This window comes from Podarcis muralis, chromosome 10, assembly GCF_964188315.1.
Source record: "Podarcis muralis chromosome 10, rPodMur119.hap1.1, whole genome shotgun sequence".
In the NCBI taxonomy this organism is placed as follows: domain Eukaryota; kingdom Metazoa; phylum Chordata; class Lepidosauria; order Squamata; family Lacertidae; genus Podarcis; species Podarcis muralis.
Window position 1 is genome coordinate 33,752,510 of NC_135664.1, and position 24,527 is coordinate 33,777,036.

General features: G+C 38.0%; 1 protein-coding gene across 2 annotated transcripts in view; it reads left to right on the top strand.

Annotated features, from left to right (window-relative positions):
* TRHDE (thyrotropin releasing hormone degrading enzyme) overlaps positions 1 to 24,527 on the top strand; it is a 201,250-nt gene that overhangs the window by 157,389 nt on the left and 19,334 nt on the right. For both annotated transcript variants that reach the window (XM_028745676.2, XM_028745677.2), the window contains 5 exons: positions 8,076 to 8,209; positions 8,315 to 8,370; positions 15,968 to 16,115; positions 18,852 to 18,949; positions 19,882 to 19,989. In XM_028745676.2, coding sequence (XP_028601509.2) covers positions 8,076 to 8,209; positions 8,315 to 8,370; positions 15,968 to 16,115; positions 18,852 to 18,949; positions 19,882 to 19,989 — 544 coding nt within the window. The remainder of the gene's footprint in view (positions 1 to 8,075; positions 8,210 to 8,314; positions 8,371 to 15,967; positions 16,116 to 18,851; positions 18,950 to 19,881; positions 19,990 to 24,527) is intronic.

A 24,527-nucleotide genomic window follows, 5' to 3' on the forward strand; every position in this document is an offset into this window, starting at 1 on the left:
CAAGATACAAATAATAGTAGTAGTAGTAATAATAATAATAATAATAATAATAATAATAATAATAATAATAATAATAAATTCCTCCCCATAAGTGGAAAAAAGGAAAAACTGAACTCATTTCATAGAAGAGAAAAGTTATTAAAAAAATTCTTCCTCCGTGAAGTTAGGTGAAAGGAAGCAATCACCTAGTCTGAGTGTCTTTTTGCTCTTTAACAGACCATTAAGTAGTAATAATATCTCATTGTGTCCTCTCATGTATAAGTGAGATCTAAGAATACAAACGTTCTAATTGAACGAATAAGGTATGGCTTTGGCTGCAGAAGGTTGGGTCAGGTTATTTGGCCATTATTATATCATATTGGTGCCAGCCTTGATGCTTTCATTTAATCTGTTGCTTTGTCTTTTTTCCTTGCCCTCATTTGCTTAATCCATACATATTTCACGTTCTCAGAATTCAAGTTCACTGATGGTATCAAGAAAAAAAACAAGCCAACAATAACTAGGATCACAGCTGTCGCTGATCAACTATTATATATATTTCTAAGAAAGTTTATAAGAACTTATCAAGCTGTGAATAAAACTAATTCATTTGGAAGCAGTATTTATTCATGAGCAATTCCTTTAACTTCATTTATATGCTAATCAAGATGCAGATAGCCTGAGTGGGTTAGAAAGGACCATGGGATCTTAAGTATGAGCAAAGTTAAAATCAATAGCAACTGTGATTTTAAATGCTAGTCAGTGTATACAACAAATAGAACAAATGGCTGGCTGATCTATCCCAGTAATAAGTGAGAAGTCCCGCAAGCCTTTACTGAGTGGTAAAAAGTGCCCAATGGGTAAAAGAACAGAAGCGACAAAAATGAATTATTATTCTTTGTTGGGAGGGGTATTTAGATGTCCATAGTTATAACTTTATGATAAGATTGCTAGGTTCTAATAGAAGATATACCAAGTGTATGGGAAAAGGATGGTCTGTAGGGATTACTCTCCTTGACAGTTGTGTTGTATGGATAACCAAGCATGTTTAATAAATTCCCTTTATACAGCTTCTATTGAAATCTACTTACCTTTGGGTAAGGAGTGGTAGTCGGTGTGGTAGTCCTGCTAGCAGATTTGGAAGTGTTAACATATTGATTGTGAGAGCCTTCCTGGGTGTGGGATTCTTCTGAAACTTCACAAATATCAAAGGAGATTAGAGGAAACTGAAATTCTCACCTCCCCTTTCTTCAATATAACATCTGCAGTACCACATTTAGTAGTAGTTTAACAGTTACAGATTTAGAAAGGTTCCCTTATTATTTTGAAGAGCGCATTCTTTTTTTGAGAGTGGCTGGATTGAAAAATTTGTGGTACGCTTTTACATGGTGGTCTTCAGCAATTTCAGGCCTCAAGCAGCCTCCTTGAATCAGCACTAGCAGCCCATTTATATTACCACCACCAGAATATATCAAACACCAGGGCATCACTTCCTATAGGTAGAGACTCCCAGAAGGACTTCCTGCTGGTGCAAGGTTCCACATCCTACAAGCTTTGTACTGTAAAAGCACATAGCATTATCAACTTGAAAGGCCTTTTGACATCAGGGGATCATGCTCAAACTCTACCTCCTTTGAGCTTCCTATTGCCACAGTTTTTCATTTCCCCCACTCTACTCCCAGCCCCAGCTTTATTTAATTAAGTAATGAATGAAAAGGCGTAAGGAAGCATTCCCTTTGTGGGATATAATAGACGGGTGATTGAAACCGAATCTTGTGAAAGAGCATCTTCTCTTCTGTAAGATTTTTATCAATCAGAATCCCCCCCCCCCGAATGCAATAAATAACTAGTAAATAACCTTGGAAGTCAGACGGAATCCGTTCTGGAAGTCTGTTTGACTTCCAAAATGTTCATGAACTAAGGAACGGCTTCTGGTTGGCTGCAGGAAGCTCAGATGTTCGGGTTCCAAAGAATGTTCGAAAACTGGAACAATCTCTTCTGGTTTTCAATCATTCAGGAGCCAGAACATTCAACTCCCAAGGCGTTTGAAAACTAAGGTACGACTGTATGTGTTTACTACTTGAAAGGCTAGATTCATTTTAAACAGAGAGTATTGTACGCCACTGCATCAGTGTGTAGTGAACTCAAAATGCATAAATTATATTTACACTTACCTTACAGGATTTTTTATAGTATTTTTAACACTAATCCTAAATGTATATTTACTAGGAATTAAGCCCCCCTGAACATAGTGGGAGCTACTCCTGAGTAAATGTGCACACACTTGCACTGTACATGTATCAACTGACCAAAGAGTAAATTACTATAGGTTGGAGCGGAAGGTTGTGGGTGCCTATGCTAAGAGTCAGGGGGTCCTCCTGAACCATATGGCTGATATCATGAAGTGCTGCACGAAAGGGTTAGTAAAATATTTCTCATGCAGTAACTTAATTACACACATGTAGGGTTCTCAGTGTTACATTTCATGAAACCTACAACAACAGTTTTGTATGAATTACATACAATGTAACATCTTACATTTGTAAGGGAGATGAGTAGGGTTGGGTTGTGGAAATTCAAAAAACAGCTTTGTAGCTAAGAGTTTATACACAATCCTAATGTTTACAGAGTTGTCCCTGTACAATGAAGAGTGGTAGGTCAGCTGCTTATCAAATGTAACAGCAAGCATTTGTCCTTCCAACATCAAAAATGCTAGTCATTTTGTTCCATACACTTCTGGAAGGTGTTTGCCTGCTAGAAAACGACTAAGCTATATGCCTATGTATTCTAGAATGCATGTTTTTGCAAGCACAAATGGACCCGAATTCATGTCCTGATAAACGAAGTTTCAGACAATACTCTAAAACCACCCTCCATATTCTGAACAAACAAAAATAACAAAGAAAAGTTAGCCACCAATATTAGATATTTATATCTCGCAACAATTCTATGCATAGGATAAATATTATTTTTGGATAAAATGCGCTTCTACCTTCTTTTGTTGCCAACGTGACTTTTCAGTAAATATTTCTGATAATTAGAGAAATTGCACATGATTTCAATGAAGTAAGCACACCAGAGAGGCATTGGTAAAGAAAGCGTGATCTATAGAAATGTTGGGAAAGGCTCAGACATAAAATTCTAGTAAATTATATAGAACTTTGTGAAGAACATTCATCAGACAACCTTTACAATAACCTCCTACTTATTTGAACTAGAATAACATGAAAAGATTCCTACTCTCCTTTGTAGGAAAAGGTCAAAATAATCATGCCCTTATCTAAAAAATAATAATGGATTGTGATTCTACTGAAAACTTACTGAAAACCATGATAACAGAAACACTTTTCTTTTTCTTTTCTTTAAAGATACTGCTGTAGCTTTCCTTTATCAAAGAAATGTGTAGTGATAAAATAGGTGTTTTGAAGCTGTCATCTTTGACTGGCAGGTTTTCATACTACTTTATAACATGTATGAAAATAGTCTGGAATCTAGGTAGATAGACTCTAGATAGTTTGTGGCCAATATTCAGTTGATCTAATCTACAGAGGTTATATGCATACAACTGTCATTATGCCATATTCATTTCTCGGTAAAGGACTGGAAGGGAGGTGGGCAGACTTCAGAATTGTAGAATCTACTTTTTTTTAAAAAATCAGAAACAAAGATTTTACTGGAGCCTAGTATATAAGACAAGCACCTAGAATGAAAGAATTCTGGAGCCATGGATTTTTTCTGAGTTCCAGAACTGAGCAAAGTTCACTGTCTTTCCATACAAAAATCTACTTCTGGATATTGTCCCACTCCTATTTTCTATTTCAGTAGGTTAATTTTTTGGGGTGAGTGGTCATTTGTTGCAATATTTCGAATTGGATCTTGCAGAATGTCAAGCATTTTTTAAAAAAGAATCCCACCCCCCAAAAAAATTAAAGCCAACACATTCTTTCCCATCTCACAGACATTTTGTACTTTTAAACTAAGCTCCAAGACACTGTTTGTCTTTCCCAATTAGCTGTTTGCCTATTTTTATTTGATTTACTGAATTTAAATTTTACTGAAGTGCCTATTTGTGTAGGTGAGCACCCCCAGACAATAGTGTGTGTGTGTTTACTTACATCATTTTTTGTGGGGGGCTTTGATGGGAAAGAGGATCATTAAGATTACTTTTTTAAAAAGGTGTTTTCCAATCCTGAAGCAGTTACCACTCATTAAAAGCTTGATGGGCTAAATAGGATAATTAATTATGCTAAAAAAGAAGAGGGAGTGACTTTATGCGGCAGCTAGACTGGTGACTGGGGGCGGCCGCCGAGACCACATAACACCGGTCTTGAAAGACCTACATTGGCTCCCAGTACGTTTTCGAGCACAATTCAAAGTGCTGGTGTTGACCTTTAAAGCCCTAAACGGCCTCGGCCCAGTATACCTGAAGGTGCGTCTCCACCCCCATCGTTCTGCCCAGACGCTGAGGTCCAGCGCCGAGGGCCTTCTGGCGGTTCCCTCATTGCGAGAAGCAAAGCTACAGGGAACCAGGCAGAGGGCCTTTTCAGTAGTGGCGCCCGCCCTGTGGAACGCCCTCCCATCAGATGTCAAAACGATAAACAACTACCTGACATTCAGAAGACATCTTAAGGCAGCCCTGTTCAGGGAAGTTTTTAATGTATGATATTTTAGTGTTTTTTGGTTTCTATGGAAGCCGCCCAGAGTGGCTAGGGAAACCCAGCCAGATGGGCGGGGTACAAATAATAAATTATTATTATTATTATTATTATTATTATTATTATTAATAGAAAGGCATGCTGGGACATGTGTTTATTTTTGGATCCTATGAATCTGGCAACTTGTTGATACAGATGTTGCTGGAAATAGTGCTTGCAGATTGATTTGACCTGGAATAATTTATTGTGTAAGAGTACTGAATGTTGTAGACAGTTTGGTGTGGGGAGACAATCGGGATAGGTCATTTGGTAGAGTATGAGACTCTTAATCTCAGAGTTGTGGGTGGGTTTGACCCCCACATTGGGCAAAAGATTCCAGCATTGTAGGGGGGGACTAGATGACCCTCAAGGTTCCTTCCAACTCTACAATTCTATGTTCTTATGACTGAGTGCAGAACGATGAAGATGTACTCTTTACATAAAGGGTGGTGACCAAACCATTTTATTTAGAACAAACTGGAGCACACATTAGGCCCACTTCAACAGCCTCAAGACCCAGGTGTGAATAATTTTATCCTGCCTTAATTATGTCAATTTACAGCCTGCCTTAGTTGATATGTTACTATCCATTTAAGTTAAAACTAAGTAGAACTCTGGGGAAAGAAAATGTCTGGGCTTCTGTGGTGGCTGAGAAAGGGTTCTAGGTCTGCTGAGTTGAGTGCTGTTTTAGGACTCTGTTGAGCTGCAGGAATAGGTCTGGATGAAAATAAAAGTTAATTTGTTTGCATGCTGCTTGTCTGGACTGTAACATTGGCTCCTGGTCTTTTCCATCAAACCTGGCCTGGAACTGCTCCAGACTCTGACTGGATTCTGTTAACATTACGGTGACTTTAGATTTTTGAAAACCATTTGTAGGTTTCTTAAAAGTTCCAAAAGCAAATCATTTAATGTTGTTAAAATGTTTACTGCATTTTGAAAACACAAGCATAGAAAGCTGGGGCCACGGACAAAGCGAATTAATAAATGAATCTGCACTTTTATATACAGTGATACCTTGGGTTAAGTACTTAATTCATTCCGGAGGTCCGTTCTTAACCTGAAACTGTTCTTAACCTGAAGCACCGCTTTAGCTAATGGGACCTCCTGCTGCTGCCGCGCTGCCAGAGCACAATTTCTGTTCTCATCCTGAAGCAAAGTTCTTAATTTGAGGTACTATTTCTGGGTTAGCGGAGTCTGTAACCTGAAGCGTATGTAACCCGAGGTACCACTGTATCTCTATATACTATATTTTTACTACTAGTCCAGCATCAAACTGTTTTCATTGGCCTTTTCTAAAGGTTCTAAAGGGTGCATGAAACAGGAGGGGGGAAAGGAGAAAACTCATGTGCAATAAATGATGGGGGGGGGGTAAGGGAAATTATCTGTCAGTGAATTTCCCTACTAAAAGGGGCAAAGTGTTGGTTTTAAGCTACAGCAAAAGTTTGAGTAAAACATGGGTGAAAGAACACTGAAAGGGAAATTGTGAAACTGCAGCAGAAATTTGAATAAAGCAGGGATAAAATCATGGTGTTGACCATCTTTAATAGTCTATGTGTAGTATGATTGTTTTTCACTCTCTCTTTGTTAACCACTAAGGCAAAGGGTATGCCCCAAAGAGACTTTGGGAATAGCTCAATGAATATTTAGACGAACCAGTATGCAGCAGCTGTGGGAAAAAAAGCAAAATTCATGTTATAAATAATTAGGAGCGGGGACTGAAAAGAAAACTTTCAATATCATAACTCATTTACATAAATCTATGGTATGGCCAGACTTGGAATACTGTGTACGGTTCTGATTGCTTGAGCTGAAAAAGCATATTGTAGAACTGGGAAAGGTTGAGAAATGCACAACCAGAATGATCAAAGGGCTGGAATAACTTCCCCATGAGGTAAAGATGGGACTTTTAGTTTAGAAAAAAAGGGGGACATCATAGAGGTGTATGAGAACCTGCATGCTGTGGAAAAAGCGAATATAGATTTGTTTTTCTTCCTCTCATAATATTGGAGCCCATGGCCATCCAATGAAACTGAATGTTGGAAGATTCAGGACAGACAAAAGAAAGATTTCATTCATATAAGCACAGAGTTTAAGGTGTAGTGATTGTCACCAACCTGGATGGCTTTAAGGGAGGATTAGACAAATTCATGGAGGATAGGCTTTCAGTGGCTTCCAGCCATGATGGCTATGTTCTGTCTCCATGGTTAGATGCAGTATGCTTCTGAATACCAGTTTCTAGAAACTACGGGAATGAGGAGTGCTGTTGTGTTGAGGTCCTGTTCACAGGCTTCCCATAAACATTTGGTTGGTCACTGTGAGAACAGGATTTTGCACTAAATGGGCCTTTGGCCTGAAGGTTCTTCTATCACTTTATACAGGCGTAGGCAAACTCAGCCCTCCAGTTGTTTTGAGACTACAATTCCCATCATCCCTGACCACTGGTCCTGTTAGTTAGGTATGATGGGAGTTGTAGTCCCAAAACATCTGGAGGGCTGAGTTTGCCTATGCCTGACTTTATACTTGGGCTGCATATAGTGTGGGTGAAGATAATTTGTGCAACAAATAAACTCACAGCGGAACTGCATCTTGTTTGCAATCCATATGTCATAAAGGCTCCCTCTCCTATGCATTCCAGCCTGACTTTGGTCCACAAATCGGATATTTAGAATTAAGCAAGCATTGTCCAGCCGATTTAGTGACTATGGTTCAATTCCTTTATTCACTTTGGATGCAATTAAGTCCTCATGATATAATTTTCCTCCATCAGTTTCATGTGGTGAACATTCTTCATGAATGAGCTCTGTCGTGGCAACAGTTGGTCTTTGCCGCCTCAGTGGTAGACACTGAGAACTAACAAGCTTCCTGATGTGATAAATACTAGCTGTCACCATTTGAGGGTGCATTTATAAAATAATATTCACCACATGAAACTGATGAGGTAGAGCTTTATCTTGTAACATATTTATCACATCAGAGATGAAAGTAGGAATTTTGTCCTAAGCCGAATTAAAGCCAGCTACCTGGTTTGGAGTTTATTAAAATCTTGTTGGTAGAAATGGGCTTCAGTTTTTGTTAGTAGCATCCAGGATAACCAGATTTTTCTAGGGGGGGAAATATACTAAATGTATTCTATATTTCCATTGCAAATTTAGAAAAGCATTTTTATAGTCAGCCCAAACCATATCTATCTGGATATTAATATCAATAACTGTCCTCTTGAAAGAGTGGAATTTTTCATTTACAGTGTTTTATGAGAGAAATTAAAGTAGCCTGTTCAAATTAAAACATTTTACTGTGCTGAAAGAAGCTGGGATATTATATTCTAGGTACAATATAAAATGTTAAAACTTTTTGAACTAGTAATTTTAAGTTCCTCCCTCCCTCCCTGTGTTTTCTTTGCAGAGCATCACAGGATTGCTTCCCTTAATGAGGGAAACTGGCTGCTGGGGAACATCAATCAAACTGGCTATTTTAGGGTTAACTATGACATTAGAAATTGGAGATTATTAATTGACCAGCTGATGAGGAACCATAAGGTAAGCCCATTTCATCATATTGCCTGAATATTTTTGTGATTTCTGAAATCCCTCCTGTTTTTGTGTTATCCTGACGTGTTCAATTTTTCTTCTTTACCCTCACAGGTAATCTCTGTCAGTAATCGTGCGGGTTTGATCGATGATGCATTCAATTTAGCCAGGTATGTTTTTCTGTAGATAATCTATTCTAATACATCTCCCTGTAATACTCCTATATTTGCCTGGTTAGCCTAGGCGTGCTTTAAGGTTGAACCTATCTTTTAAAAAGTGTTTCAAATCCCACTCAGCTTTCTTCAATTTTCTGTCTTTCCATGAGACGAAGCACAAACACCGTCAGCCGCACTTTCCTCATTCCTGATCGATAAAAGCCTCAGGGTATTTCTGTGTATAGATGCTTGATTAATTTCCCTTTAAAGTCAGTTTAATACATTGGAGATTAATAACGTGTTCCCATTTCACTAATGAACGACTTTTTGTCCCCAAATGATATTTGTGCAATATATAATTTCTGATGATAAAAATCTTCAAGCTTCAGATTTCCCCTCCCTGCTCTGACATACATATTTCTTGCTCTGCTTTATGATACTTGGTTATCCAATGCAGAAACAATCCTCAAGAATAACGAGAAGAAAGCAAGGCATGTATAAAAGGGTAATAAATAGATGGAAGTCATTCATAGAATACGTAAAAACAGTCGTAAATAGCTGGAACAGAGTTCGATTATATGCTGATGTAATATATATAATATTAAGTATGGAAAGTAATTATTTAAATAAACATTTCATATTCATAATCTTATTTACTATTTATATATTTTTACATTTTATCACGTGTTCATAAGCTTGATTCAGTTTTGTATATATTCTAATACTGTTATATTACTAAAATTGTGGGGTGTGGGGTGTGTGTGTGTGTGTGTGTGTGTGTGTGAATGATAATTTGTATATTTATTGTCTACATCCAAAATGGGTTGCATAAATTAATGGTTCTTAAAAATTTGGCAAAAAAAGAGAGTAGTGCCACATTTTTCTTGCTACTGCAGAGATCATTATTTTTCTTGACACAGGCCTGATTTCTCAGTATGAAGAAATTCTGAGCTAGGTCCTAAATGTTTTTATAAAACAGGATGAATTGTCTCATGACCAAATTGGTAGCCAATACAACTATCCCAATATTGCTCAGATATGCTGCTGCCTCCCCACTCCTGTCAGGTACTAGGTTGTGCATTCCCCACTGTTCTCAGCTTCTGAGCTGTCTCCAAGGAAGTCTCAGAAGTCCTAAGGACCACCTCAATCATGGATGCAATTCCAGCACTGGTTGTGGTGTTTCAAGAGCTCCAATACAAATGAAGTAGTCAAGCATTCCTTAGTTGGAGACTTTGTCAGGCAGCCACAAGGAGGAGGAAAGGGCAATTCTTACTGTAGTACTTGAAAAAATTCAGCAGAGTGAGTTTTGTATACAGTGGTACCTCGGGTTACATACGCTTCAGGTTACATATGCTTCAGGTTACACACTCTGCTAACCCAGAAATAGTGCTTCAGGTTAAGACCTTTGCTTCAGGATAAGAACAGAAATCAGGCTCCGGTGGCGGGGCAGCAGCAGTAGACCCCATTAGCTAAAGTGGTGCTTCAGGTTAAGAACAGTTTCAGGTTAAGAACAGACCTCCGGAATGAATTAAGTACTTAACCTGAGGTACCACTGTACTTAGGGAGAAATGAGAGTGCCATATATGACTCTGTGGACTACAGGTACTATATTCTCAGTGCTACTGCATGCCACAATACAGAGTTCTTTATTGTCTGTTGACAATAGGTGAGGGATTTTTGAATGGGAGTTATGTGTGTTATATAGCTAAGGTAATGTAAACCTTTCAATAAATGCTAATTAAATGTGAATGATGGCCAGTACTTTATATGATAAAGTATTTGATGATCACACACATGCCGTGTATTCCGTGTGTGTGTGTGTGTGTGTGTGTGTGTGTGTGTATGAAAAAGGAAGTGAATTGTATGTATTTTTATCATTTTCCCAGTAGCAATACTGTTTTCGGTAGCATCTTCAGGTTCCCTAAAGGTTCCTGTGGTGCTAGAGATCTCTCACTGATTACAGTTATGTTCACATATGTTAGAACACACTGTTTTGGAACCATCACCCCCATCTTTTCTGGATTAAGAGCTCACCCACACTTACCTTTTGCCCCACAATTTCCTGTTCCGTGTCAACCCACTCTTTAATGGTGAATTGGAACAAACGACAATTTGGGTTTCCTGTGGAATGGTTTCCAGTGGTCAAGAGCATGTTTTTGCAAGGAATGTGCCAGGGAGGAAAAAATAACACTTGGACACAGAACTTTAAAGCACAGACCTATGCCTATAAATTCAGCAGTAAAGGAAATCTGGATGAGCACTGAAGCACATATTTTTCGCCCTTATCTAGCTAAGTACAACCCCAAAACATTGGTTTTAAAGCATGTGTCTCCTGTCTTCATAAGTTATAATTTTAGCCCTCTTCTGACACTAAAGTTAGGGTGAACACATGAGGAGGAGAATAGGGGAGGCATACACTAGCTCTGCCTACCATCACTATTCTGGTTGCTTCCAACTTATGGACAATGACTGCAGTAGTGTGTGCTATGATACAACAGGGCTACCCATGTGTTATTGGGGCTCCAATGCATATAGAAGTATTTATTTCACTCCTAGTTGTGATGTCTGAAGGGGGCTATAGTGTTGCTGTGTTCTGTTTCACTTGTCAAAGCAATGAATATATTTTATTATAACATCGGTTAATGTTAATTTGCTTACTTTTCTATTTTGCGCTGTAATAAAAGTTGTGAAGTGTAGGAACAAGTTGACCAAGAACAGGAAATGCCAGCCCCAAATTAAGAATTCTTAAACTGTTTCCTGAAAAGGCTCGAGGTTTTTGCAAACCTTAATAGAGTTTCGTGATTAATAAGCCACAGGGCTCTTTTTTTAAGTGCCCTTTCTTTGAAATTGATGTAAGGATGTCATTCTTAAGAGAGTTGCATCTTATGGGTCACAATGAGGCACATGAAAAAGGTTGTAAGTGATTTATTTATGGCTTTGTAAGTCAAAAACTGACTTTGTACTGTCAGTTTTGACTTATACACATACTTGTATGATTTCCTCATGGACAAATAGCAGCTTCTGGGTAGGGAGAAGGGGATTTAAATGGGGGAAAACAGTATAGGGGAAAGTGTTAAGTTTCTCTCAGGAACACAGCTCCTATCCAATCTCTGCCAGAAACTGCTTTTAACTTAAAACACACATGCACACCTGCCCCTTAGGAGATCCAATCACAGATCTCCAAAAGCCTCATCTAGATTGACCTTCATTTCGTCTGTTTGGAAATCTATAAAGGCCTTGGAAAGACGTGTGGGAAAGCGTGGGAATTTGAGGAACTGGGAATGCTTGTTAGATTATATTACTCACAATGTGACAATATTGATTGAAAGGAATGGGAAAGCTGGCTTACTTGCTTCATAAGGTATTCTCTTTTTTTTTTTATAAATTTTTATTGATTTTCCAAACACATAATAAACACAAACCATACACAAAACAAAAACATACAAACATATAAACATGTATAATTTCATAGTCTTATTTTCATACACCTTACTTCCCGGACTTCCCCATACTGTACCTCCCCTTTTCTGCATCCTTGTTTTACATTTCTTCAGCAACTCCTTCAATTAATTAATTATTTCAATCACTTTCATTAGATTCTTTTTTCTTTAACTTATTAATTTCAGCTGCAATTCTCTATTTTTTAATTCCTTAACATCTTAACACTCCTCAATTTTACAGCAATTTTTAAGGTATATTTTAAATTTCTTCCAGTCTTCTTCCACTGTCTCTTTCCCCTGGTCACGGATTCTGCCGGTCATCTCTGCCAGTCCCATATAGTCAATCACCTTCGTCTGCCATTCTTCCAGAGTGGGTAGTTCTTGTGTCTTCCAATACTTTGCCAGAAGAATTCTTGCTGCTGTAGTAGCATACATAAAAAACGTCCTATCCTTCTTTGGCACCAATTGGCCGACCATGCCCAAGAGAAAAGCCTCAGGTTTTTTTAGAGAAAGTCCACTTAAGGACTTTCTTGATTTCATTATAGATCATTTCCCAAAAGGCTTTGATCTTCGGGCATCATAAGGTATTCTCTTACCTAACAATGCATACAAAGCATCTGCTATTGTACTTCGGTGCAGTAGGTTACACCTAAGTGATCTTTACTTATATTCATTTCACTGAATGAATTTTGAACTAAACATTTTAATAATGTCTGTTGCAAGGAGCAAAAGCTTGTAAGTCATAAGCCTATTGATATCTCCTCCTTTATTTTCACAGCAATACTTTGTAGTAAATGGCTGTTATTATTTTATTTTGGACTTCACTGGTGGTTAACTTCAGCTTAATTATAAGCACTTGTCTAGTCCACTGATAATTTAGGACTTGAAAACTGACCTCTAAGATACAGAGTGCAACACATTCTTCCTCTGGTTCACATAGGCTCATTGATTACAGTAGCTAAATGTTATGCCTTCATTTATATGAAAGAAACATACAACCCCTTAAATGCTCTCCGTGTTTTGGAAATGATAGTTTCCTGAATTGTCTGTTGGGAGCATCTGTGTAGCAAAATTAAAGTGTGAATTTGTAGTCATCTTTATCACACTAATCCTTCCCCAGAGAGCCAAATTTAATTCATTACAACATCCAAAGTCTTCAAGCATATTCAAGGTAATTGGATCCATATTATCCCCTAATGATGTTGTTTAAACCCCTGTTCAAACTAATGACCAGAAAAGTCAGGGTTTTCAGACCAATTTAAGCATCAGAAATTAGAGCAATAGACTGTGAGAACATTCAAGGTTTCCACCAAAGCCAAGGAAACACATCTAAAACCTTCCCAAATATCAGCTCTCACATGCAGAGTTGTTGATAATGTTCTCTTAATGCATTCACAAGGAATAATACGGTTTCTGTGTAAATGAACATTTTGTTTATCTTGTATTTAACCTTCATTATTGCCTCTACATTAAAGTTTGAAAACCAAGACCACAGCCCTCAATGGTGAACAATTTAATTGAGTGGGATTACTGCGAACTAATTACTTTGAGGAGAGCTGCTTTTTCTTTCAATAGATTTCTGAATTCTGTTATGCACCAGTATGATCCATAGCAATCTAATGTGTGATTCACAACTTAGTTAGCCATTGACTTTAATACTTTTCACATGTTCCAACACAGTCTATGGGTTAAAAAAAAATCTCCAATTATTTTCTATGAATTGCCAAAGGCAGTAATAAATTGATTGATTTTAGATACTGCTAATAGTTATGTTGGCCTGATACTTTATTTAATTGTGTGGTTATAGTCTTTTGATATTCTTCATTGTGTGATCCATCCAGGAATCAGTTTCCACGAAGGGTGATATAAACATGTTTAAAATAAATGTACCAAGGCTGAACCTTGTCAGTAAAATATGGTTCCGTCATTACTAAACACTGATGAATTATGTCAGTGTCATCTTTTCTTCCAATATTGTGGGGAGCCATCCTAACTCCTGGCCATGGGGCACTGGGGCTGAATGGAGCAGTGGAGCTGCTACTTCATCCAAAGGCATGTCTCTTGTACCAACCAGATCACAAGGTAGTCGGAGAGTATTTTTCTTAAATTTAGCTGTATCAGCTCCAGGCTGACACAGCAGAGGGGCTTGAATTGGGCTTCTCTCTGGCTGCACAATCTGTTTAGGATCCAGTGGATGCTTGGCTGACCTGGTGCCACCCCTATTCTGCCCAACCAGATAGAAAGTCTCTATCTCTAATCCCAGGTTTAACGTTCAGGCAAGCCCTGACTGTGCTCTCAGATTGTCTGCATCCAACTTAAATTCCACCCTCTATCTCCTGATTGGCTGATTGACTTGCCAATTCCCACTGGAGGCAGACCCAGGGCCTGTCCATCACAGGCACCAGCAGGGACACTGCCCATGCCATCTCATCTTCTCACTGTTGCCTTCCAAGACCTATACTGTTTGTCCATGGCTCCCATAGCTGTGATGAGTGGCAAAAGAAGCACCAGGAAAATATGGGCCTTAAAATTTGCCAATAACTCATAATTCTCTGTCATTCTCAACACTCATGCCATTATCATCTACTATACAGTAATACACAAGAGCTGTGCATAACCATTGAATCGTTAGAGTGAAATGTCGCACCTTTCCTTTCATGTCGTACCCAATGCAGTGTATGAATTGAACACGCATTGCACTAAAAATAGCCTTATCCTTTGCTTTATTTTCAAGAGGGGAAAAAATCGCTGAACAACGAATTCCACTGAATTTTGTGTTCGTGTCATTTCCTTGTGTTCCATAACAATGCACAGACACAACGGTGCAGGCACGAAACAATCTTTGTTACAGATTTACATAAGAAAAAGTAGGAGTTGTCACTTTGTAAGTGGAGGTGGGGATATATCGGAACAGCCATAAGCTACTCACGTTCTGTACATCCCATATGAAGCAGATGATGCAGAGTGCCTTTTAGAACGGTAGCAACTAAATCAACTCATTCCCATTGTCTCAACACTGTCAGCCAGTTTGTGACCAGCTTGGGTTTTCTAATTTTGATTTAAGCACATCTCAGGATGGCTCTGGTGGACGGTGGGCTCATGAATTTATGGCGCACTTGTATGTGGGACTCTCAGCACTTTACTGCAACACTGTTGTTTTTGTGACAGAGTCTGTTTGACGGGTTTTGGATTTATGGTGGAAATAATTCAGAATGGAGTAATAATTTTCCCTTGGCAATTACACTACCATTTGGTACTTTGTCCCTACGGGGAAAATGAATGTACTGAGCTCTATCTGTGAGTTCAGTTGCACAATGTAAGTGAAGAAACCAAGGTCAGAATACAGCTGCACAGCTCACAAATCATCCCTTCAGAATTAGATATGTGATCTTTAGCTAACTCATTGAAAGCTCCTGTAATCATTTCAGCAATTTAAATATTTATTTTTGTGTCAATCAGTTAGGAATCTTGGGATTCATATGATGTTATGGTTCTCTTTTTCTTTTTTTGTGAATTAATTGAAAGTATTCTGTAGTATTTTCATTTAATTGTTTCCCCACCCACCCCCGAAACAGTCATGATGCTTCTCCACTGACTGATGGGATTATGCCTTCTAAATCTCCCCATATTTCATAGGAATTGCTAGCAAACGAATAATAGCTAATAAATATGAAACACGTTACTTTCATAATTATTCCAAGCTACTATTATATCAACTATCATGGCGACATTAAAAGGTTGACTGTGGCCTATGTCTTCTCCGTTGAATTAATAAATGTTGTTGGGAGAATGTTGGAGCAAGATGGGACTATAATGAAAAATGGCATCTTGGGAGTTAGCTTCTTCCTGTTTAATCATTATGACCTTATAAATATTTTCTGTAACAAATGTTTGTGACTGTTCAGTTCCTATCATCAGGCTTTTTCTTTTTTTTAATCCTTTTGACCTTGCAGACATGAGTTCATTTAAATTATATGTTATGATGCATAGATTCATTTCTAAAGAACACTCCGTACTTGAAAACTTAAAGAATATTGACCTCATTGTTTAATATAATGAAATGATTATAGTTTTTTATTTGTATCTGCACAAGGAAAAGCTTACCTCAGTTTCTAGTGTCACCATGACCTTTTCCCAATTAATGATTCACAATAACTTCTTTGATTATACAGAGCTGGCTATTTGCCTCAGAACATTCCACTAGAGATTATCAGATACCTGTCCAAGGAAAAGGAATTTCTGCCTTGGCATGCTGCCAGCCGAGCCCTTTATCCACTAGATAAACTGTTGGACCGCACAGAAAACTACAACATCTTCAATGTAAATATATTTGTCTTTCTTTCTTGTGACCACTGAACTATTGTTGCCCACCCCAGTAAAATCCTGTAACTTGCTTAGGGCCTTTCTGCATAGTTAAGGTGCATCCCAAATGCACTTTAGACCCTGTGCCACAAATTCCTTTTTATGTCTATGTGTATATAGTTGGGCAGGGGGAGGATGTACTACTGGCCTTTAAAACAAAAGAAAACCAGCAGATATGCATTCCCAGTACTGAAGAGAAGGGCACACTGTCTTCCAACGAATTGAAAAAGAAAAGAAAAATAAATAAGGGGGTTGTATCATGATTCGTCTAATAAGTTAGGAACATATGAAACTCTGAGTCACCTCAGTATATACTGACTGGCATCTGCCTTTCAGTGTTACAGACAGGGATTTTCCTCAGTCCTATCTGCAATATAGAATAAAATACAGAAATTGAGGTAGCTCAGTTGGTTAGAGCGCGGTGGTGACATCACCAAGGTCGCAAGTTTGATTCCCATGTTGGACAGCTGTATATTCCTGCATTGTACGGAGTTGGACTAGAAGATGATCCTTAGGGTCCCTTTCAATATGATTCTATGAAAAAAGACACATTCTGCATGAATTAAATGCTCAACAACATATGGTCTGGTTTAAATGTAGCCCAGGACCAGTTAGAAACCTAAACCAGCTAGCAACAAATACGAGATGAAAATGTGTATGTCCTATAAAAGTTTATTTCATATTTTTTTAACTTAGCTCATGCATTTTGAGCTTTTCCCACCCTTTCCCGAAGGTCCTTTGCCACCTACATTGACACAAGTATGGGGGAAGAGGGAGGCAAGGAATTATTGCAGCTCCATGCTAGCGTGATGTTTCCATTCTTTCATCCTTCTAATGACTGCCAATGAACACTGACCTCTATGCAGTGTACCCTTCCTTCCCTGTCATGCAATGCTGAAATCAGAGTTGTAGCCTGTGCTGAAGAATCATTATAAATGTATCTTTTGCTGACGCCCTATTTAGTCTGACTGGGGGAAAATGCAATTTGAGTAAATAATAGCAAAAACATTGCTGGCTTATTCTGCTTCTTCCCAAGGTATCATGCGAGAGCTGACAACAGACTTCGTAAATTAATTTTTGTCACAAGAATAACTTACTTGCCAAAGGACGGTATATTGTCATATACCATCCTTATGCAACTGAGTGAGCTGCTGTGTAAATAGAAATTATTCACTCATATTGTGCTACTATAACGTAAACTACATTCTTAAAACTGAATTGAATTTATATTTCACTTAAACATGGGTATTTGGCAGTAAGAAAATTACAATATGACTATGATGGCAGAGGCATACTTTACAGCTTGTCATAAAAAGTAAAGGTCCCTATTGTGTAAGGGTCAAAAGCAGAAAACTTGTTACGCTTGCCTTTGTAAAAGTGCCAACAACTAAAATGACATTGAAATACAGGCATCGTTAAATTGTCCAATCTTGATATGCAGCTCACATTATTCAATATTATCACATCAATTGGCTGTGCCTACGTAATGGTTTTGCCATATCTGTGCATATAAAGACAGCCAAGCCTATCAATTTCATCTCTGTGTGTGGCCTAAATGTGTCACTTGTAAATGTTTAATGACGGACATTACTCAAACATGCATTTTTTAAAGTCAAGAGTAGCCTAGCAAGGTAAATACTAGCCTGTCTAAGCTAGTATTTTCATACTTGTGTCAAACATACATCAGTACATGTTTAAGAAAACCAGGAATGATCCAGCTGACTTCAAGCACTTCTAAACCCCATTCTTTCAGAAGGATTTTTAAGTTGAGCTGGGAAGAATTTTTGGACCCAGGTTTTCCTGTTCATTCATTGTGGTTGGTGTAGAAAGAAACTTGTGAAGATAAAATGTGCCTGCTGGATCAGCCCAATGGCCCATTCAGTCCAGCATCCTGTTCTCACAGTGGCCAAGAAGGTGACCATGAGTAGTCCATAAACTGGACATGAACACAACAGTACTATACCTTAAAATTTGGGGGAAAGCATTTTATGATGTGGCCAAGGGGTCCAAGAGTAAAAACTCTTATGAGGGTGCAATCATTCTCTCTCTGCTTTGAAAGTGGATATGGCACTAGTGATTCTCTCTTAGGGTGCATCCATTTGGAACTACAGTGGAACCTTGGTTCTCAAACACCTTGGTACTAGAACATTTCTGCTCCTGAAAGCCGAAAACAGGGAAGTAAGTGTTTTGGTTTTCAAACATTTTTCGGAAGCCGAATGTCCGATGTGGCTGTCGGCTATTGTTTCCTGGGCACATGTGCCAATCAGACGGTGCGCATTGGTTTTTCAATGTTTCGGAAGTTGAACGGATATTCAGAATGGAATACGTTCGAAAACCAAAGTACCACTGTACTCAGCCTCTGAAAGCTAGGATTCCACTGATGGTCACTGGCATGGTTCCCACTTTAAAATCAGACCTTCTACACACACACACACACACACACACACACACACACAGCCTGCTGCCAAACACAAAGCCTCACTGTGCAGGTTGGTAGATGTGCATGTTCAATACGACAAGTGACATTATCTCATACTTTTGGCCGAAAAGATAGGCCACTACTTATCTTTAAAATGTTACATGTAATAAAACTATTTTAAAAGCTGTCTTTGAACTGGATGGAGCATGTTATCCTTTAACTATGAAAATATCTGATGCAGGGTTCTTACCTCCCCCCCCCCCTTTGTGTTTCAGGAATATATATTAAGACAAGTTGCTTCAATGTATCTTAAGCTTGGATGGCCAACAAATAATTTGGACAAATCATTTGTTCAAGCTTCCTACCAACACGAGTACTGTAACACTTTTCTTTTCTTTTCCATTTTTAACAGTTGTAGAGCATTTGTAGTGAACCAAACTCCATAGGCTTAATGAACCTGATGCTTATTTCTGGGCACGCTCCACTGATTATCGTAAGAGGGGGCTGAGTATATTTCCACCTCTCTTGTTGAATCAGTGGGACATAAAATTGCAAAGGATTGTGCCTTTTGTTTTCATTTTGGGGCTTTACTATTATGAAAGTGTCTACTTTTACTAGACTCGGAAAACTAAACTGCTCCTTCATTATGACTTAAGTTCTAGCTGCATTTGGGAGAAGGACCAAGACCAAGGGGCATGCATGCTTGTACCTGGCTGGCTTTGTAGAAATGTAATTGCTTATTAATTTACCATTGTAGGATGATTTACCATTTTAGGATACTGTGGTCTGTGCATCACCAGTGGTCCACGAGCTTTGTTTAGGTGGTCTGCAGCGAATCTGTGGATTAGTGATTCAAGACAGGAGAGTGCACAACCACCTTATTAATTATTCATATAGATTTTTAATTATATTTAATTTCTTTTTTAAAAAAAATTATTGAATGATTTTATGTCACATATTTAATTTCTTATATTGCATTTGATTGTATTACAATCTGAATTTTATGGGATTCAGTTGTAATACAGTAATATATAACATATAAGAAATAAAAGAATAAAAATCTTTTTATATATTATTTTACAAAATAAAATTGTAAAAATACAATAAAAAATGCAATACAACATCTAGCATAGTGCATTACAATTGCTACAACAAGCAAGACCCTCAGCAATTTTCAGGTAGTCCATTGGGGGAGAACCACTGGCTTAGATCTTGTAAGCAATTGTGCATTTTCATTTGAGCACTTGAACATATTCATTAATATGACCCTAACACAATTTTTGTTTCTGCTTTGGGGTTACCCAGGGAGTTACGCCGTGAAGTCATTATGCTGGCTTGCAGCTTTGGTAACAAGCACTGCCACCAGCAGGCTGCAACCCTAATATCAGACTGGATTTCCAGCAACAGAAACAGGTAAAAAGGATTGCAGCATGCATCTCCTCTTTTCCTCTTAGTTGGAATTACTGGAATTACTCCCCACCTCGCTTTTTAAAAATACATTTTACCTAGAGATTGATATGATTTTTAAAAATTAGAATGAGTTCAGTAGTTGAAATGCAAATTCCAAGGAAGAGAGGCTAACGCTATTATTGTTGTTATTAAAATTTATATCTCACCCTTCTGAAAGTGCACAGGGCAGCAAACAACAAGCAAGAAAAAAATAAAAACATATTAAAAACAGTTCCAATACAGATGCAGATGCAAACTGAGAAAGGTCTTACTTATAACACTTGTTGGAAGAGAAAGGTATTCAGTAGACACCAGAAAGACAACAAATTTAATCTTAGTATCATTTCACTAAGCCACTAGACATCGTTGAAACTTACCATTAAGTGAAAACTAGCAAAACTATTTAAATACATGCATTTGTTTCAATGTGTATTGTGCATCAAAATGGAGTTTCTGAAATTCATCTCCAGTACTGTACTGTGAAGCAATTGCTTTCGGGAAATTAAGATGTTTGCTACAGCCCTTTCATGTGTGAAGAAGTGCATTACTCACACTCCTTACTTATGACAGCCTAGTGGCTCAGCCTAAAAAATTAAAAGAATTACCATAAGGTCTGCCTGTGCTTGAGAATCAGCCTTGTTAACCTCTTTAACCTTCGCAATGCATCAGCTTTGAAAGCAAAACGTGTTTCAAAATACATTATCCTTTTCAGAGTTTCTTCTGGAGATAGATTCACTTAATCTGTATTCTTACTTACGAAACACAAGAAAGAAATGGTGACAGGAGGAGGAACACCAATCATGTACAAGTTCTCCAATTATATCATGTTTATTTATTCAGTTTGGCTACTCCTGGATCTAACATTGGAGGCTCAAGTAGCATTGGGCTAGGAGTGCATATTTCCAGCTCCATCTGCTTTCACCAGCTATGGCCCCTCTGGGACACAGATCACGAGGACTCTGTACTCCCTCACTCTGGTAACCTTCAGATTGGACTACTGCAGTGCATTCTGTGACTATTCAAACACATTAACTCAGGTTTATCTTGCCTGGGCCAGATCAGTCCCACGGAGATCCTTCTGTGGACCGAATTGTGCACGGTCCCCCCCCCCACGATTCCTGGCATTTGTGCATGCACAGACGTGATTTCCGGCGCCACAGAAGCGAGTCCACGCGCTGCACCAGTTTAGTGCAGCATGTGAGCGGGCACCTCGGTTCGGGGGCGGCTTGTGGGCCGGTCGAACGACCTCTGTAGGCCACTTCCGGCCCATGGACCTTAGGTTGGTGATCCCTGCATTAACTGATCTAAAACACAGTAGCCAGATTATTGCCCAGGGTTCCATTTAGAGCTCATATAACCCATGCTTTGAAGCAGTTGCACTGGTTGTCACCTTATAGAAATAAGGCCCAATTCAATGTGCTTACACTGGTGTTTAAAGCCCTGAACAACTGAGGCCATGTGTCTTCGGCCTTCAAAGTGTGTGGGTAATACTGCAAATCAGAACAACTTTCCGCCTATGTTTTTATGCTTGTTTGTTTCCTTAAACTCATTAACAGCATATTTAACTAGTCACAAAATGAAATTGGCCTCAATGGAACTTTCTCAGCCTTCTGGACATTCTTGGATAAATTTTTAATGTGTCAGAGAATCTACATCTCCCTGCACATATAATTCTTTGTTCTGTGCTATGTATAGCCTTAAGGATGTACTTTAAACAAATGGTGGCTACATTATCTATGCAGGTGTAAATGAAGTCATACAGTATATTATTTTAGAATAGCACAGAGAGAGGATAGCAACCAATGTTGCCAAAATTAGTTAATTAACAGGCTATTGCAACAACGGAGTAGAGTCTTGCAGTGAAATCAATAAAGCTGTTTTAAGTAGAAAGAAGAGTGTGCTGAGTACAACTTAATCAAGACTTTAGTGTTGTGAAAGAAGACCCAGGGCATATATCCAATAGGATTAAGGATTAACATGATAACAAGTAAATACAGGCTTTATTGTCTGGCAATGTCATTAAGAAGACAGTTTATTCCCTATGTCTTTTAGATTGTCAAGTAAAGCAAAAGGGTTGCTTGCTAAATGCTATGGACTGGATATATCTATTAATTTAAGAACCTCATGAGTGACTTATAAGCAATTTAACCACAGAACACAAGGACTAGTAGGGCCACTTAGTCCAAACACCACATTGAAACTTAACTATCCATTCCAAATATTGCATGTACAGACCAGTGATTATAGTTTTATTTTATTGTTTCTAATATTCAGACAGGGAGTTGCAGTTGTGTAGAGACTATTTCCAGATTTGCTAGTGTGCATAACCACGTATCGTACACAAGTCCTAATTTTGGAATTAACAGTACTACTCGAGGAATCTTTACTAGAAATAATTGTCTGCATGCTTACAGAATTGAATTATCTTGGATAACATTGCTTACTTTGTGGAATTTCAATCAATATTTGTGTGCTTGCTCCAGAGAGCCAGCAATAACCATGCCCGTTGCAAGTGCAATGTTTATTTATAAACCAAGGTTTAAAGGTGATAGCAATACTGGTCAATACAGTCAATAGCAATACAGTCAATTGGAAGTGACTTAGAAGCAAGGAAACAGCTTTGTGGGGTGAAGCACCTGTAAAGAACCCATAATAGAAAGGATTCATGTATTACATCGGTAAGCCAACCCATATGCTGTCTGGACCATGTGCTTAGTTACTGTAGCAGAGATAGGGAATTATGAGGTGGAATCTTAGATCCAAGTTCATTATAGAAAAATGAAGATACCAGGAAAGTTGCATGCAAAGTAGTTGCTTTTCTCATCTCAGAGAGCCACAGGCCGGTGAGCTATGGAGATAGGTCTGAGGAGTGAGGCACTGTAGTTATGGGTCTCACTGAGGAAGGGATAGTATGACGTGAGTTTCTGCAGTTGTCTCTGTGATGGAAGGAAAATTGTAACAGCTAGATTGAAATGTTCTGGCAAGGGAGAAGCAGGTGGTTAAGGTAATTCTTCCACCTGTGAAAATGTTGCCCCATACTGGGGTGCTTGGTTATCCAAACCTAGGATAAAATCAGCAATCCATGATTAATAATAATAATAATAATAATAATAATAAATTTGTTGGAGGGAGGGTTATTGATTTGTTTTTGTTGTATTATGTATTTTGGGCTCTCATTTTGTATTTGTTGTGAGTATGGTTTGTTAGGAATTAATAGTGCTTATACCCAAATAGCAGTAGTAGTAGTAGAAGAAGAGTTTGGATTTGATTTCCCACTTTATCACTACCCTAATAATCATCATAGCATTTAAAAGAGCAATTATTACGTTCATCCAGAATTTTGAAAAGTTAGTTCTTATTCATATGGGAGTGTTATATAAAACAAATCTGTAATCAAACACACTGAAAAGCTTTGGCTAAATTCTCAGAATTAAAACGGGACATCTGATTAATTTCCTTTCTTAAATGTTTCCCTAAATGGTTTGAAGCATGTCACTAAATCAAAGAGCTGCCTAAATTGCATCCAATTACATTTTAAGAAATTAGAACACCATTTGCCTAGAAGATAAATAATTAAGGGCCTATTTTATAAATGTATTTCCATTTGTTAGAACTTAGTTTAAACAAGAACAAGCATGTACCAATTAATTATAACTTAAAAGATTATTCTTAACTCTTTGTAAAGCTTTATTATTAATCATTGAAAAAATAGATTTCTCTGTAAAGGCACAGCATGATTTTAATTGTTATTTTTTCTGTTTAATTTTTAACATTTTCCAAAGTGCTTAATTTTTAATCAACAGCTATGCTAGCCACATATTTTACCCTTGCCATGTCTCCTATGCAAGATAAATAAAGTTAAATAAATCACAACAGTACATGTATTCAAATGAAAGCCATTTAAAATGCTTTCAAAACTGAAGCATACTCTCTGAAGTATTGATCATAGCTTTGGTTTTAAAAATGAGTGCAGGCGAGATAGCCCAGGAGGGGTTTATTCTAACAAAGGAAGATCTTTGGCAGTATATCCTTAAATAGCACTCAGCCACCATTTCCAATTCCCTCTAGTTAACGTAGCAAGTGAATGCTTTCTGCTCTTGCATAAACACTGAAGTTGGGCGACTAGAGCTTTAAACCCATGGAACTGTTAAACCACCAGATGTAAACCTTGAAGATACCTTCTGTCTAAAAATCTCAAAAAAGAGAAAGAAACCCAAAAGAACTAGAGGAAAGAAAGGGTATATAAAATTATCCATGGTGTGGATAAGTGAATGGAGAGAAGTTCTTCTTCCACTTTCATAATTCTAGAGCCTGGGCTAATCTAAAGAAGCTGAGTGGAATATTCAAAGCGACAAAAAGGAGTATTTATTCACACAACAAATAGGTTACAGAATTTGTCAGAAGTAATGGTGATCACCACTAACTTGAGCCAGTTTGAGCCATATGCCTGTAATCATCATCATCATCATCATCATCATCATCTTTCTTGCGGTCCAACGACC